The sequence below is a fragment of the Anopheles darlingi genome, chromosome X, assembly GCF_943734745.1.
Source record: "Anopheles darlingi chromosome X, idAnoDarlMG_H_01, whole genome shotgun sequence".
Classification (NCBI taxonomy): domain Eukaryota; kingdom Metazoa; phylum Arthropoda; class Insecta; order Diptera; family Culicidae; genus Anopheles; species Anopheles darlingi.
In genome coordinates, this window is record NC_064873.1 from 3,815,169 (window position 1) to 3,829,154 (window position 13,986).

At 40.7% G+C, this 13,986-nt stretch overlaps 3 protein-coding genes across 6 annotated transcripts in view; 1 reads left to right on the top strand and 2 right to left on the bottom strand.

Moving 5' to 3' along the window:
* Positions 1–85: 85 nt before the first annotated feature.
* LOC125952165 (UDP-galactose translocator) lies at positions 86–1,861 on the bottom strand. The gene is made up of 2 exons (XM_049681516.1): positions 1,717–1,861; positions 86–1,617 (listed from the first exon to the last, which is right to left on the bottom strand). Exons 1-2 carry the CDS (start codon positions 1,724–1,726, stop codon positions 527–529), a joined length of 1,101 nt encoding a protein of 366 aa, XP_049537473.1. The 5' UTR covers positions 1,727–1,861; the 3' UTR covers positions 86–526.
* A 1,021-nt stretch (positions 1,862–2,882) lies between these two features.
* Positions 2,883–8,179, top strand: LOC125950739 (uncharacterized). Of its 2 annotated transcripts, XM_049678992.1 has the most exons (10): positions 2,883–3,110; positions 5,646–5,852; positions 5,915–5,963; positions 6,026–6,080; positions 6,141–6,380; positions 6,629–6,745; positions 6,829–7,338; positions 7,427–7,500; positions 7,583–7,865; positions 7,935–8,179. In XM_049678992.1, exons 5-9 carry the CDS (start codon positions 6,169–6,171, stop codon positions 7,669–7,671), a joined length of 1,002 nt encoding a protein of 333 aa, XP_049534949.1. In that variant the 5' UTR covers positions 2,883–3,110; positions 5,646–5,852; positions 5,915–5,963; positions 6,026–6,080; positions 6,141–6,168; the 3' UTR covers positions 7,672–7,865; positions 7,935–8,179. The 2 variants fall into 2 exon arrangements, with proteins under 2 accessions (XP_049534949.1, XP_049534943.1); XM_049678986.1 differs by lacking the exon at positions 5,646–5,852.
* Positions 8,180–12,607: 4,428 nt separating this feature from the next.
* LOC125950671 (acetylcholinesterase) overlaps positions 12,608–13,986 on the bottom strand; it is a 16,536-nt gene continuing 15,157 nt past the window's right edge. For all 3 annotated transcript variants that reach the window (XM_049678932.1, XM_049678914.1, XM_049678923.1), the window contains one exon: positions 12,608–13,986. This exon is cut by the window's right edge and continues 2,634 nt beyond it. The gene's annotated coding sequence lies outside the window, so the exon portion shown is untranslated.

Consider the following 13,986-nt stretch of genomic DNA (forward strand, 5'->3'; position numbering starts at 1 on the left):
GAACAAAATGAACAGATCGCTTTTCACCCTTTTAAAACTCCACCATATTTGAATGCTTAATGAAAAAATAGAACCAATGGTAGGTATTTACCTGTTTTATTTATGTTTTTCAATCATAAAATGCTTTTCTTACTTCTCGGTATTCACTAGGATTTCCTATCCATTTTTTTTTTGTATAATAAATTCATTATATTCGTACTATTGTCGAACGATCCATCGCCTCTTACAATATATTCGAATTAACTAAATCTAACTTCTCGTATCATCAACACAGCGGCGAACCCTTACTCGATTCCTCTTTCTACTGCACGCTGCAACTACGGCAGTTGATGCACAATGCAGCAGGCACCGGAGTGTTTTGCGAGGGTAACGCGTAGTGTACATGCTCGTTTACGGTATGTACATGCTATATCGCAAACATGGTTTCAATACTATTGAATAAGCTATCCTAACTTTCCTTTACCATTCACGATGCCGTTTGGGCTCTTTCTATTACAGCATGTTTCATCGATTCATTTTTTTCGTATTAAACCTTCTCCGCCAGCAACCGTTCCTCGGCTTCGGAGAACGCTTGATGCTTGGTTGGGCGCTGACCGCCAGAATTTTGATGCGCCTTGGAGGTAGTAATGGCCTTGCTTGAGGCATCGTAGCCGTAGAGGAAAATTGACCCAATAACCAGCGCAGCACCGATGGTGAACTGCAGTGAGAGACTAAAATCGAAAATAAAGATCGACGCAACGCATGAAATGATAATCGCGAGCGAAGTGGCAAAACCCTTCAGTATGTTATCCGCATACTTGACGACGACAGCTACTATCAGTCCGCCTACCGCCTGTAATAAAATGAGATACCAGACAAAAGCATCGTATCCGAAGAAGAAACCGTTGGAAAGAAGTTTTGAGCCGTCGCTAAACAAACACGTTGCAAGCCCGGCCGGCAACGACAATAGACTCAGCTGTACGTTACGCATCCAGATTGAGATTTCTGCACCTTTTAGCATCTTCTCAAAGTAAATTCCAGCCAAACCGGACAAGAAGCAAGCGCCCAAGACCGCACTGAAACCAAGCAGGCGATTCTGTTCAATACCAGAACCTGGCATTGGCTGATGACGGGTTGCAGCTGTTCCGCTGTCGCCGTCCGATTGTGCCAGCTGTACACACGCGACACCAACCACCAGGAAAACGAGGGCAGCCCACTGCGTTGGCAACAGGCGGCGGCGCAATATCAGCACGGCAAAGACAGCTGTAGTCAATATTTTCAACTGGTAGCTAACTTGATACGTGGCCGCGTCCAGGTGGCTCGCGGATACGTACAGCAGGTTGTTTTGAATGATGTATAGCATCGAAGGTACACTGATCTTGAGTGTGTCCAGTGGTTGCTTGATGATCGTTTGATATAGTGCAGCTTGGAACTGATGAAACCGTTTGCCCTCTTCATTATATACCAGCACCAGGCTAGTAATGAGCTTCACTAACTCCGCCATCACGACAGCCGTTGAGCTGAAGAAAATATCGCCGGGTCTGGTTCTGCCATACCGCATACTTAATCCCAGGATTGCATTTTGTAGCGTTAGTGTAACCAAGCTGATGTATTTCAAATGATTACCGTGGCTGTGCTCTGCCGGGGAAAAATAGGCATTCGGAAATGCAAAGATTTTTGTAGTATTATAATTCCAAAGAGACATTGCTCATGGCAAATATACATCATGGTACTTACTTATCGTCATCTTCTGGTTAAGCAGCAGTACACGGAACAACAAAAGACTCTTTCGGCGCTCTGCCTGAAATGCTTCGGTCGTACTGCAATTTGATTAGGTGGCACTTTGTGCCGCGTTGAGACTTCAGGTGTGTATAGGAAAACATCAACAAATCGTGGTACATCGTGTTTCACAACCACCACCACAGTAGAACATTGACAGCATGATTAGACCGTATATCGACCGCATACAAGCTGCCGCCTAATGTTAAGCGGCTGCTATGCGACCACTTAGCGGCCACTTTGTATGACAAGTTCAGAAATCTGGCCGCTTAGTGGCCGCATAGAAGCCGCCTAAACATTAAGCGGTCACATCGCATAGCTTTCGCAATTTCGCGGGTGTAAAAAACTACGACGTCGCGATTGTCGACATGAGAATGTCAAATAAATTATTATTGAAATTTCTGTTAGTTTACCAGTTATTTACGATTTCGTGCAACAGTAGAAAGTAGAATAACTTATTAATATTTTTATTCAACAGGGAACAAACGTCGATTTTGCATAATACAGCGATCTGAAGTTTCAGCGGCGACTTATCGACTTTGCCTAAACTGAGCTACTTGTCGCGCGCGGCAATCGCAGCCCGTCTAGCGGTCGTTTGAGACCTCTAGGTAGGCTTTACGCCGACCCGTCCCAGAAAGACTTTTGTAGCCGGTAAGGAACGAACCAAGAAATGTTGAATTGTCGCAATAAAAGTAAAATATTGATCCCCATCACTTTGAGGTGAGTTAAGGACTAACCGAAAAAACCGCGTAATTTTTGCACATAAATGCAAAATCAAACCTTCTTTCAAATAAGAGGAAACGTAAATAAAACGGAGTGGGAGTTTGCCCCCCCCCCCCCTGGAGGGGGAGTGTTCAAAATATAACCATTAACCAGTAAAAATTGAGTTGAATAGTCACTTAGTTAATCACTGTGAGTAGGGATCTATGGTTTATTTTTATCTATTGTTATTGCCCTGCCGCAGCATTCACGTTATGCGTCCAGTGATCGGGAAATAAACGAGTAGCGAATATACCCGGCAACTTTCCAGGTTCATTCATTCAAACGTCACGAAGTTTGGTTGGAGGGAGGGGGGGATATCGGGAGAAGGGATCGTCTGCAGTCTCATTTCGTCGGCAGTCTCATGAAAGCTTTTATCTGAACTGTGTCGATACATTGCGTTTTGTGTTGAAGGCATATTCATTGCCATTCGCCGCTCGATACGCTGCCAAACTCTTGGAAGTCTGCACAGTGATGCACCAAGACATATAATATCATTTTAATGGCTGCCAGCTACCAATAACAGTGAGCACGACCTAACGATCAACCATTGCTTCAGTCAAGCGTAGTCAGCTCTGTCCCCCAACCATCAGGTAAGCTCAGTCAACTGTTTCGTATGCTTCACATGGTCCTGGTGCTTCTTGCTGTGATTGATGCATAGGCTAGATCTACGCTACTTATTTTTAAAAAACGTATATGGACTTTTAGGCATGTAGTAAACACTACCTTAAAATGAAACTTTTCATTCCCCAAACCCAAGCAGTGTGCAGTTTTCTCAAACAGTATATAAAATCTAATATGCATAGAGGTTTCTATAGAAATGAACAAATGGGGAGCATCGATAACCACCAAAATCAAATCTGACTAGATCTGAGTGGAAACTATGAAACCAAACATAGTATTTACTGAGAATAAGGAGTAGGCTCATCGAAAGCAAAACTGCACGTCTAGTTAAAGAAGCGTAACTTTCACATGAGCTACTTTCAACTAATCGAACACCCGGCGAAAGCAGGAAAGCTGCGAGCGTTTTCTAGATGCACAATGCCTCTGTTGATGATCTTTCATCATTGCTTTTTTCCCAATTTTTTTAACTTTACCACACTTTAATATGAGATTTGTCATTGTTTACCTATACATCCGTTTTCCAAGGGTTTTTGGTGAAGTGTGCTGTATGCGATATTTTGATAATTAAAAAAACGAAGTTTGAAAAGTTTTGAGCTTACACACATTCTGTAGCTCAAAATTACAATCTCAGCAATCATCGGACATCGGTGCCCCGGAGCTTCTCAAAATGTGATAAAGGAAACAAATATTCCTACTACAAATACCATGTGCTGCAGCTTCATCGTTGCTATTCAGCCCGGCGGAGAAAGCCGTCAGCGATATTGTCATTGGCGGGAAGATGGCAAATTCCTAGAAACGCCTGATGGTGTGAAAGAAAGTGGAATAAGATCATGGCAGGAGTTTTTGAGTGTCACTATCGAAATCCACATCCGGTGCGCTGTTCTCTGTGGTTAATGGGCAACCAGATGACCCGGTATTCGAGATGCGGTGCTCAAGATGAACATCCGGTCCGGCACAATGAAGTAAACCAGGCCACGCTATATGGCATACACCATACCCCAGGCCACCGGTTGCGTAAGCTCTGCAATCCGCCATCGAAGCCGATTGACCGTATATGAATGATTGTTCGATTCGTTTTTTTTAACATATATAAACCCAGACCTGCCATGCTTACAATAGCAAAAATTGGGGTAGGACATTTCTTTCACTACCCATCGCCATATTCCGGGCTTGCTCGGTTTGTACGACTCATTTGAAACACCCGATCATGACCTTTGTCGTCATTCTAATCGCCACTAGCTTCGAGCCAAATTCAAATGAAAAGGTCAAAATATAAGTGACTAGATCCGATGTAAGTTCGATTCGTCATGGCAGTCGTACGTATGCGGCAGGTGCAACGCATGTGGTTTCGTAACAACTAACAACTCTTTCGTCACCGTCAGTTGCGACTCAACAGAAACCATGAGTTGCTAAATAGTACCAGAACTAACTAAAAGTTTAAAATTGATCGATTTCTTATTTGGACACCTACAGGGTGATGAGTGGCATTGAAATAAAACGAAGACTGAGAAAATCGTCCGAAACGAAACGATTTCCTACGCATCGCACCATTGGGAGCATTTTAAATCATGCGTTGATGGTCACCCTCACACGAAAGATTACTTTTTCCCCAACCTAATAGCATAAGGTGCTTTAAACGCTTAAAAACGTGGTTCGCATAAAGATCGCGCACTCTTCATAAATGTTTTCGCTTTCGAGCTATAGAGATGTGGCTATGGTTTTCTTTGTTTTGGCTCCCGGCTGCGCCTACGAATGTATTAGCATAAATTGTTGTAGTATGGGACGCCGCAATAATATTGCTAGCTAATAATGGTTATAGTGTGGACACGAGGTTTGAAAACAAATCCAACGATAATTGCGCTAGGGACAGAAATATGCTTGGACGGCATTTCTAAACGGCCATACATGTCCGCAAGGTCATCTGTTTTGTCTCATTCGTCGATCTCGTCTCTATTCATTTTCGGTTTTCGTAATTGTGCCGTGATGAGTTTGTGCGTTAGACTGAGGTAGGCATGTATGTGAATGCATGAAAGTGTATGCAATGGACCTGATAACTAGAAAGATAGAAAGAAAGATAGTGACCCGCATCAGCGCACACTAAATACACCAAACAAATTACATAATTATTGGGCGAACGGTTAAAAACAGATACAGCAATCAAAGTAAATATGGCTTAGGTTACTCTAAACGCTTTAGAAATGCTTGTCATGTCACATACTGATTTTACAGATAAACTTCAGCAGTGTATAGAACGATAAATTGCGTACTAGCCCGGCACATATGAACCATCGGTACATATGAACCAAACAATTATGCACATCGATTGCACCAAAATCTATCATAATTCAACCAAATTCCTGAATCCAAGCATGCAATTCGTTATATTCTTAATCTTACTAATTGGAGCAATGTTGCCATTCCTATCTAGTTTGGTAAAATAATAAAAATAACGTGTGCTTTGTTTTTACTGTGCGTCGCACGTACTTGAACCGACCAATGTGCAGCTGTATTCATTCTTTTCAACGTTAATGAGGCAAATGGCACCTGAAACAACATGTGATTGTGTCAAACGCTAGTCATAGTCAATCGCCAAGGTGTGATGGGGCCCCTTTTTACAGATTCTTGAAGCCCTCTTACACCTTCAATTGCATTTTGATAGGCGTTAGCGTTGGGAAAGCGTAAAGGCTGGATGAATGATAATTACACTCCAGGTAATTATGGTAAAAATGTGTATTTTTAAGTATTTTGGTTTGGTTATTTTTTCACTTTACAGAACGTCGAACACCTACAGCATCAGTTGCTGTGTGCATCGACCGAATCTGGTGAGTAATTGAAACCATTTTCTGATGATCAGATCTGATAATCTGCCTCTGCCTTCCTTTAGTCAGTTCTGGTTGGCAATGAACAGGAGACCGGGGGGCGACAGAGAAGAGTTAAGCGTAAGTATGATGTTTTGGTGCATTGACAAAGAAGATTTCACTTTCTGTCCTCCCTTGCAGGAAAGCAGTTTAGCTTAGGATTATCAGAATGCCACTGCTGGCGAGTGTGAGGTGTGGCCGCTTTTCGGCGTTGATCTACCGAATGAACCAGCTCCTGTTTGTTCTGGTATTTGGCCTGCTCAGCGGTACACTACTCGAGACAGCTCGCGCCAAACCAACGCTTACGCTTAAGTTCTCCCAACTACCCGGAATCACACATATCGTCGAACGCCGCCTGGTGGACGCTATGAAGACCTACAGGTATGTTTAGCGAAGATAACACACGCCTCGCCCGTTCTCATACATGTTTTAAAAAAAGAAGATATGTTTTAGAACGGTGCGTTCAATTTGTTTGTACATCCCATACCTTTCGCATAAAAGCCAAGGGGCCAAAAAGGCAAACTGCACGTTACTTGCAATATTTGAAACACATTGATGATGCATTACGGGAATGACCAGAGGCTATCTATCTATTCGTGCTTTCGTGTTTATTCATTCTGCATTTACAGTGAGCGTCGATTGGAAGCAGAGAGCCTGCGCATGATTTACTTCCATGATCAGACTGTGGCCGTGGTTGAGCTAGGGCCTGCCAAACGCCTCCTAGGGTGTGAGCTGATTGAGATCTAGTGAGCGCCTCTATGGAGCACCATTTGGAATACTTTATCAATCGCTGTTGACATTCCGCTTTATTTGTGCACCCGTTTTGCAGCAGCGACACAAACGGTACGGAGCTATTGCGCAGCCTGTCTAGCATCAATCGACCGCTGGAGATATCGTTCGGCGAAATGATCCAACTGATGGAGCAGTGCGAGCAGGTGGATCGATTGAACGAACGCAACAACTACCGGGCCACGTTGCCACCAGGTGGTTGGAACGATCCCGGACCGATCGCATTTCGGAGTCCTGTCGCGCCGGATGTGCAACAGGATGCTGCGGCGCCCTCTACCAGTACTGCCAGCACAGATGGTGGCTTCCTGGCTTTCATCTTGCGCAATCGCGACAGTAAGCTAGGCATTTTCAAAACTGGATCATTTTCGCTGCTCAGCGGTATCATTCCCGGAACAAAATGGTGTGGCACTGGTGATATTGCCGAAAGCTACCACGATCTCGGGGACGATGCGATGATGGATCGTTGCTGTCGAACCCACGACCTATGCCCAATGAAGGTCCGAGCCTACCAGAATCGCTACAATCTCAACAACGACTCCATCTATACCAAGTAAGATCGAATGGCGACATCGATAGCGTGACAGTCTACTGGTATTTGATTGAGCTTTCCCCATTTTCGGTGCATCTCTCATCACTAGGTCCCATTGTAAATGCGACGATATGTTGTTCGAATGCCTCAAGCAAACCAACACTTCAGCGTCACAGGTGATGGGTAAGGAGTTTAATCAACAATTTCCAGATGGCATTGTTTTACTTTTTTCCGATTTTCACCATATTTCTTTTTTATTTTGCAGGCTCAATTTACTTCAATCTGGTCCAGGTTCCGTGCTTAGAAGACACACCTAACGGGTTTCAGTTCCGGAAGGCACGGGATGACTTTTAGCACTCAATCCCTTATGTGTCAATGGGCAAGCTGAACATCACTTCGTGTTGATTTAAAAAAAAACAGGTGCATGCATTGGTTATATTATATCCTTTCCTGATAACTCGATCGAAAATTGCATTAGCGCACACTAAACACACTGAATTAATTGCTGAATTGCTGATCGAACGTATGTTACAGCTATATCGATCGAAGTAAGCATGATTTATACTCTGGTAAAAGCGTGTACCTACTGCTAATTACGATTCACATTAATTTTACAGGTGAACCGCAGCAGAAGCCAGAGCGAAAAATTGCCTACAACCGCAGCGCATGCAGGCAGCATCGCACACTCATCGGTCAGAGCATGCACGGCAGCAACATTGTGCGCATCGATTATCCAAAAAAAACCCATCCAATATTCAACCAAATTGCAAAATGCGAGCTAAACATTTGTTGTGTTTTTTCAAGTTATTTATTGGTTCAGTGTTACGTATTGAAATTTAGTCGAATAAAATATTAAAAATAGCATGTGTGTTTTGATATTTCTTCCCATGATCAAGAGGATCTCGTTCGTTTTGCTGCGATTATCCTCTTTGCTGATTTAGACATTGCTGATCGTGTCTGGTGACAACAACTACCAAAACTGGGGTAGAACATTTCCTTCTCTACCCATCGCCATATCCCGGGCTTGCACGGTTAACAACTGCCGCAAAATTAACAAAAGTCAGTATACTTGTATTTACAAATTGTTACTTTATTGTTAAAATATGCCATTAATTTTTACGTAATGCTGAAATTAGACAGGCGGGATTTTTATTCTCTACAATTTATTTTCAGTAGCAAACGTAAAATATTAGTTTCCACGTGCGAGCGATCCAACCTGTTTCGGCCGAACATGTTTCGTTACTCGCAACTGTACTAACAGTACTGTACAGTAATGTAGTAAAGCTGTACTATTCAAAGTGAAGCAGGTAGTTCATCCGATGATTTATCCTATATGCTTAACTCATGCTTGACTAATTCGTTCTCGGAACCATTTGGAATAAATTATGTCAATGAATTAAACATACATGAAAGCATCGATAATAGTTTTAAGCTTGCACGAAGCATAAATGGGCGGATCTAATGTTTTGAGTTGGGATCAAACATTTATAACCACATTTATCTATATACTTGTCTGCGGTTAAATGAAATGTTTTGCTATTTTCACTGTACGCATTTTATAAAGTTAAATTTAAGGTCGGCAATTATTTAAAAAAAAAACGACCCGAACAAATACAAAAGCGTTATTGCGTCTAGCAAACCATAACTCAAGTGTCATAAGCCACTAGCCAATTACTATATAGAAGGTAAGGCATGCACCAATAAAAATATAAATTTGCGATTTACTAATTATTTAATAGCTACTACAGTCAATGGTGTTGGTTTCATTATTTGTATTTACTGCTTTATACAAAATCTCTACAGCATTCAGTTCAGTCTGTAACCATATATTGCGTGCGGGAAGCAGAAGTTGCGTAGAGCACAATCAATTTTAGCTATCAAACTTTCAGCATTGGGCTAGCCGTTAGGGATCATTTACATAGGGCGTTTTTTTCTGGCATATTTTGCACGTGGTTATTTTCAACCCACAGGTAGGTTTTGTTAATGTTAGTTTTTGATGCTCTAACAAAACAGTACAAATTGTACGGCTAAAGTTACTCATATATGCTAGCGCTGTATATGAATATGCGCCGATATGTATATATGCTTTTTAAGTATTACTCTTTTTTCTTTGCATACATGTGCATTTTATTAATTACTTCTACTTCGTACATTTATGTAAAAAAAATTCACATACCACAAGAACTTCATCAAGCTTGGTATTCACACTACTACTGATGGGGTAATGCGTTCTCAACTGTGCCAATCAGATACCTTATTTTTTCCATTTGCTATGATTTTGACTTTGGTTGACATTACATAAGACGTGGAGCAACGATAAATATATAATGTAAATAGAAAAATAGAGCATTTCATTCCAGTTCATGCTATTCGTACAATAGCAATTGTTATTTCATAATGGTCGGCAATGTGTATTTGCGATTGATATGTTTAAGATCTCCTATAGTTTCATTTTCGGCGAATCGAAAACATGGTTGATTCTTTTTATATTTTGCAAAGTAAACAAAACTACCTGTATTAACCAAGCAAAGCAGAGAATAACGGTAACCCATCCAATATCCTTCTAAGCAAAGAGTAGCATGTAGCATATGGGACAGGGTTAGAATTTAGATACTAATGAATCCTTTTGCTACGTTTGTTTTTAACATCCATGTGTTGATTATATTGTTTTTTTTTTGTAAAAACTTTAAACATACCTATTAATACGTTCGACCATTTTGCATATAAAACGCGCACAACATACGCGAAAACAACAACTTATCCTTGATCACCTTAACGTCACCGAACGTAAAGTCAGTCCAGCTGATTCACTAATAAAGATTCAGTATACTTGTTTAATGAAAATAATCAATTTCGTCTTATCATATTTTTTCAGTATTTTATAGTAGTTCTTTAGCATTATTGTAGTTTCTTATATATGCGGCTTACAGACAGCTCCATTGCAACCACACTCTTATCGAGGCGATAAGTTTACTTTCTCACATATATGTATATAGTTATAATTTCTTAGTGTAAGTATACTTAATAGTCAATCGTTATTAATTCAATAGGGTAATCTACGACATGATGTGGAAAATACCGCACCGTTTCTTTTTAATAAATAAACGGCGGCTTAGCATGGGTCTTATCCTTCATCGTGTATTTTTATAAAAGAGGAAAGCAACCTTCATTCTTTAAAAAAGCCTTTTGCAACATGTTATATACTGTAGATACTTGTTCCAACTATTGGTGCTGTCACTAAATGCCATGCATTGCCACTGGTTTGTCATAGTTCAACTAGTATTTGAATGGTGGGGAATACCTTGATGCATTAAGTTGAGTAATAATCAGCCACAGCGTGTAGGCAACAGCAGGTTCAAAAGGCGCAACACACGCATTTATAAAATATATGGTAAGTTCACGAAGTATACTCTACAGCAATGGTGACCAGACCTAAGGATATGGCGGATCAAATCTGATTTTACTCCAAAGCCGCGGGCCTGACTAATATTTCTCACTAATACTTTTTTTTTATGAAATGTTACTTATTCATTTGTATTTGGTACTAACCGTGACCCATAACAGCTTTGAAGTTAAAAAGCATTCAGTGATTTTATTTTAAAAATTAATTCGCCATGATCTCAAAAATGATCACATTTTTCACGAATGATGTTACGAATGACACGAGCCTCAGGATGGCCACCACAGCTCTACTGCTTCTAGAAACATCGGCTAGATTTGTAGCATTTTCAATATTATGCTGTATTCTTTACGTACCCTACTGAACGGCATCATGTAATTGCTGCATGAACAGTACAAACTAGCATAGACTTTTCGTGTTCTGGTTCGTTAAACTAGTTTTTTTTTACACAGGAATTCTACGACAAACGGGAGCACAGACGAAGTGATAAAATAAGATACTAACATTTTTTTTATGCATCATATAAAACGCAAAGAACTGTAGATGAGCTGAAGGATCGCGTGGGTGACTTGTTACGATAGGACTTTATTGCCGATCTGTAATACTCCTATATATGTGTTGAGATATTGTTTTATTTCTCCCATAAGGTAACTATTCAGAGGTAAACAGCAGGATCATAACATCCGTAGGCAATATTTCTAGGAGCAAAATATTCAAATGTTGTTGAGGATTTCGCCACGCCATGCCGCCAGGGAGCAAGCACGGGTGTCGGCACGAATTGACGATAGTACTGCATTGAGCGAAACCACCACAGGATGTTCTGGGAGGAGGGTAAAAGGCCCATAAACGTGGGTGGAGGTGGGAGGTGGGGGGAGAGGTGCATTCCTAACGTAACGCAGGAAAGAAAGATACTAATATTTTGTCCTACATTTTATACCTTACGATAGAGGCGAAAAAATTACAATAAATAATTAGCCAATCAGAAAAAAACACTCTACAAAGGAAAAAATATTTCCAAAACTCGCAAAAAAAAAGCCAAAAACACGCTTTCTCTCTCTCTCTCTCTCTCTCTCTCTCTCTCCCTCTCTCTCTCTCTCTCTCTCTCTCTCTCAACACACATGCTTTGTCCCATTTTTTATTTCCTATACGCTGATAAAACCTTTTTCGCTGAAACGAGCCGAATCTACTCATCCACTCACACAGCTTTGCCACGGTTTAAGCCCTTTTACACTACCTCGTAAACTGCAGCAATTTAGTACAACTTACCAATGAATGGGTACAACGTATCAGTGGAAGGATGAAAAACAAGCGAGCAGGCGTTTGCCGAACAGTTGGCAGATTGTTTGCCGCATATTAATTGCCATTATATTGTTAAATATATTGTTAAATAGTATAGACCCTACTAATTTAGTGTAGACCTTACTGATAGGCATACAAACAAACAAGCGTTTGTCAAACACAAAAATGAAAAATTATCTGTTGGCGTATAGGAGGCTTAAGAGACGCGAGTGAGTGCTCGCAGGATTTTGCTCACCTGAACTGTCTGTTTCAATCTAGAACGCTAGCAGTCTCGTTCAAAGAGAGCATCGAGTAGCTTCGCATTTTTGGTTTTGGTCTCGAGTCGTTTCTGCAAATAGGTTTCTCTATCATATCGCAACATCATGTTGGGCATCGAGTAGCTTTCGTAGCAAAATAAGTTATTCGCTACAATTATTGTCATACTCGTTACACCATATGAATATACGTTAAGTTAGTTTTTCGTTTTTGGATTTTGGCTAGAAGAACGATTTTATTAAATACCGGAAAAGGTATACTTTCACGTCATGGTTCTGCAATATTTTTTCCTTGTGATAATAAAACAAAATAAATGATACCATGACACCAAACCGGTAGGAACACTCTCTTCGAGTAACGATATATTAAAATTGCACCACTAGTGTACGTCCACCCTGACGAAAAAAAAAGCATCAACAGCGGACCGCAAAAGCCTACACTAAAGCGAAGATTTTTTTTTCATCGAGCAGAATAAATCCAGGGCGGCTGGGTTGGACCGTCGAACTGTTAATCTCCGTACCCTTTTTTGCAGCCAGTGTGGACGGGCAAACTTGTTGCACTGTTTGTCTTTTGATTACCCAGGGCAAATATTTCAGATAAGATCCTCTTGAGGACGTCCAGTGTGAACGCAGGTGTACTCTACTAGCAATCACTTGTCTGCTCTGCTTTGTCTAACTGTCGTTTCCCTTTCCTGAGGGGTGCAGGTGTTCATTAAACGAAGCTTTGCTATAAGTATTCGACAACCGCAGATGATTTTCCTACAATAATGTGAATGCGTGCACGTGCGTATATATAGTCACGAGATTCATACACGCACGCTCGTTCGTATTAATGTATATATGTACTGTACTTCCATTCTAAATTATGTGCTTTACATTTTTTGCACGTGGCTAGATTTTTGGGCACTATTGTTTGGGACGCATACTCAAATCCTAATACGTACGCAACGCGAAGGAATTTATATTCACCGCCATATTGACGGTGTTTTAAGCAATTCCACAACACTTTCTACGAGACGATAGGAGTGTTATAATTACACGTCTTATCAGGTGGTCTAGCAGAAAACTAGTGCAGTCTACAATATTCATCTCTAGAGGTGGTTCCATGAGCATTTGCACTATAAACTGTATGTTTGCTTACTTTGCAAGTATCGAAAGGCCTCACATATAATTATAAAACCAGATTTGTGTTTCATTCGCTGAAGAGACAACCATGAACATCCTACATCTAATACGCTCATCCCATCAATAACAACAATCTACAGTTTGCTCTCTATTAAATTTTCCGAATAAATTTGGATAGGGTTAAGAAAATATTAAACATATATCTATATGAATAAATTCTATCTCGATCTCGATTCGTACAACCATACTATCTGCGGGTAGCACATTTATGTTCCTGCAAACGGTTATTGCCAGCCAGGCTCTCTTTGCGCCAATACACTCCGTTATCGTATGTGTAATGGTAACCGTCATAGATCATAGATTATTGTGAGAGTTGTGTCGTTGTGGGTGGATATGCATGCATCAAAGGCATTATTGTAATCTATCGGCGAAACCAACAAACTAGCAGCAGATCACATGGACCTCTTGGCATGAGTTTTATGTATTCTATAATTTTATCTCATCAGTTTCATTCTCGTTTACTATTTTTGTTGTCCTTTTCACTACTATTATAAATTGTAGCTCGTCTTCCACGATGTTATGCTTTTACAA

What these genes read in the sequence shown, in the direction of transcription:
- LOC125950739 (XM_049678992.1), top strand. Translation starts at nt 6,169, where the DNA reads ATGCCACTGCTGGCGAGTGTGAGGTGTGGCCGCTTTTCGGCGTTGATC. An exon ending in GACGCTATGAAGACCTACAG is followed by an intron (nt 6,381 to 6,628) that starts GTATGTTTAGCG and finishes CTGCATTTACAG; the next exon opens with TGAGCGTCGATTGGAAGCAG. An exon ending in AACGACTCCATCTATACCAA is followed by an intron (nt 7,339 to 7,426) that starts GTAAGATCGAAT and finishes TCTCATCACTAG; the next exon opens with GTCCCATTGTAAATGCGACG.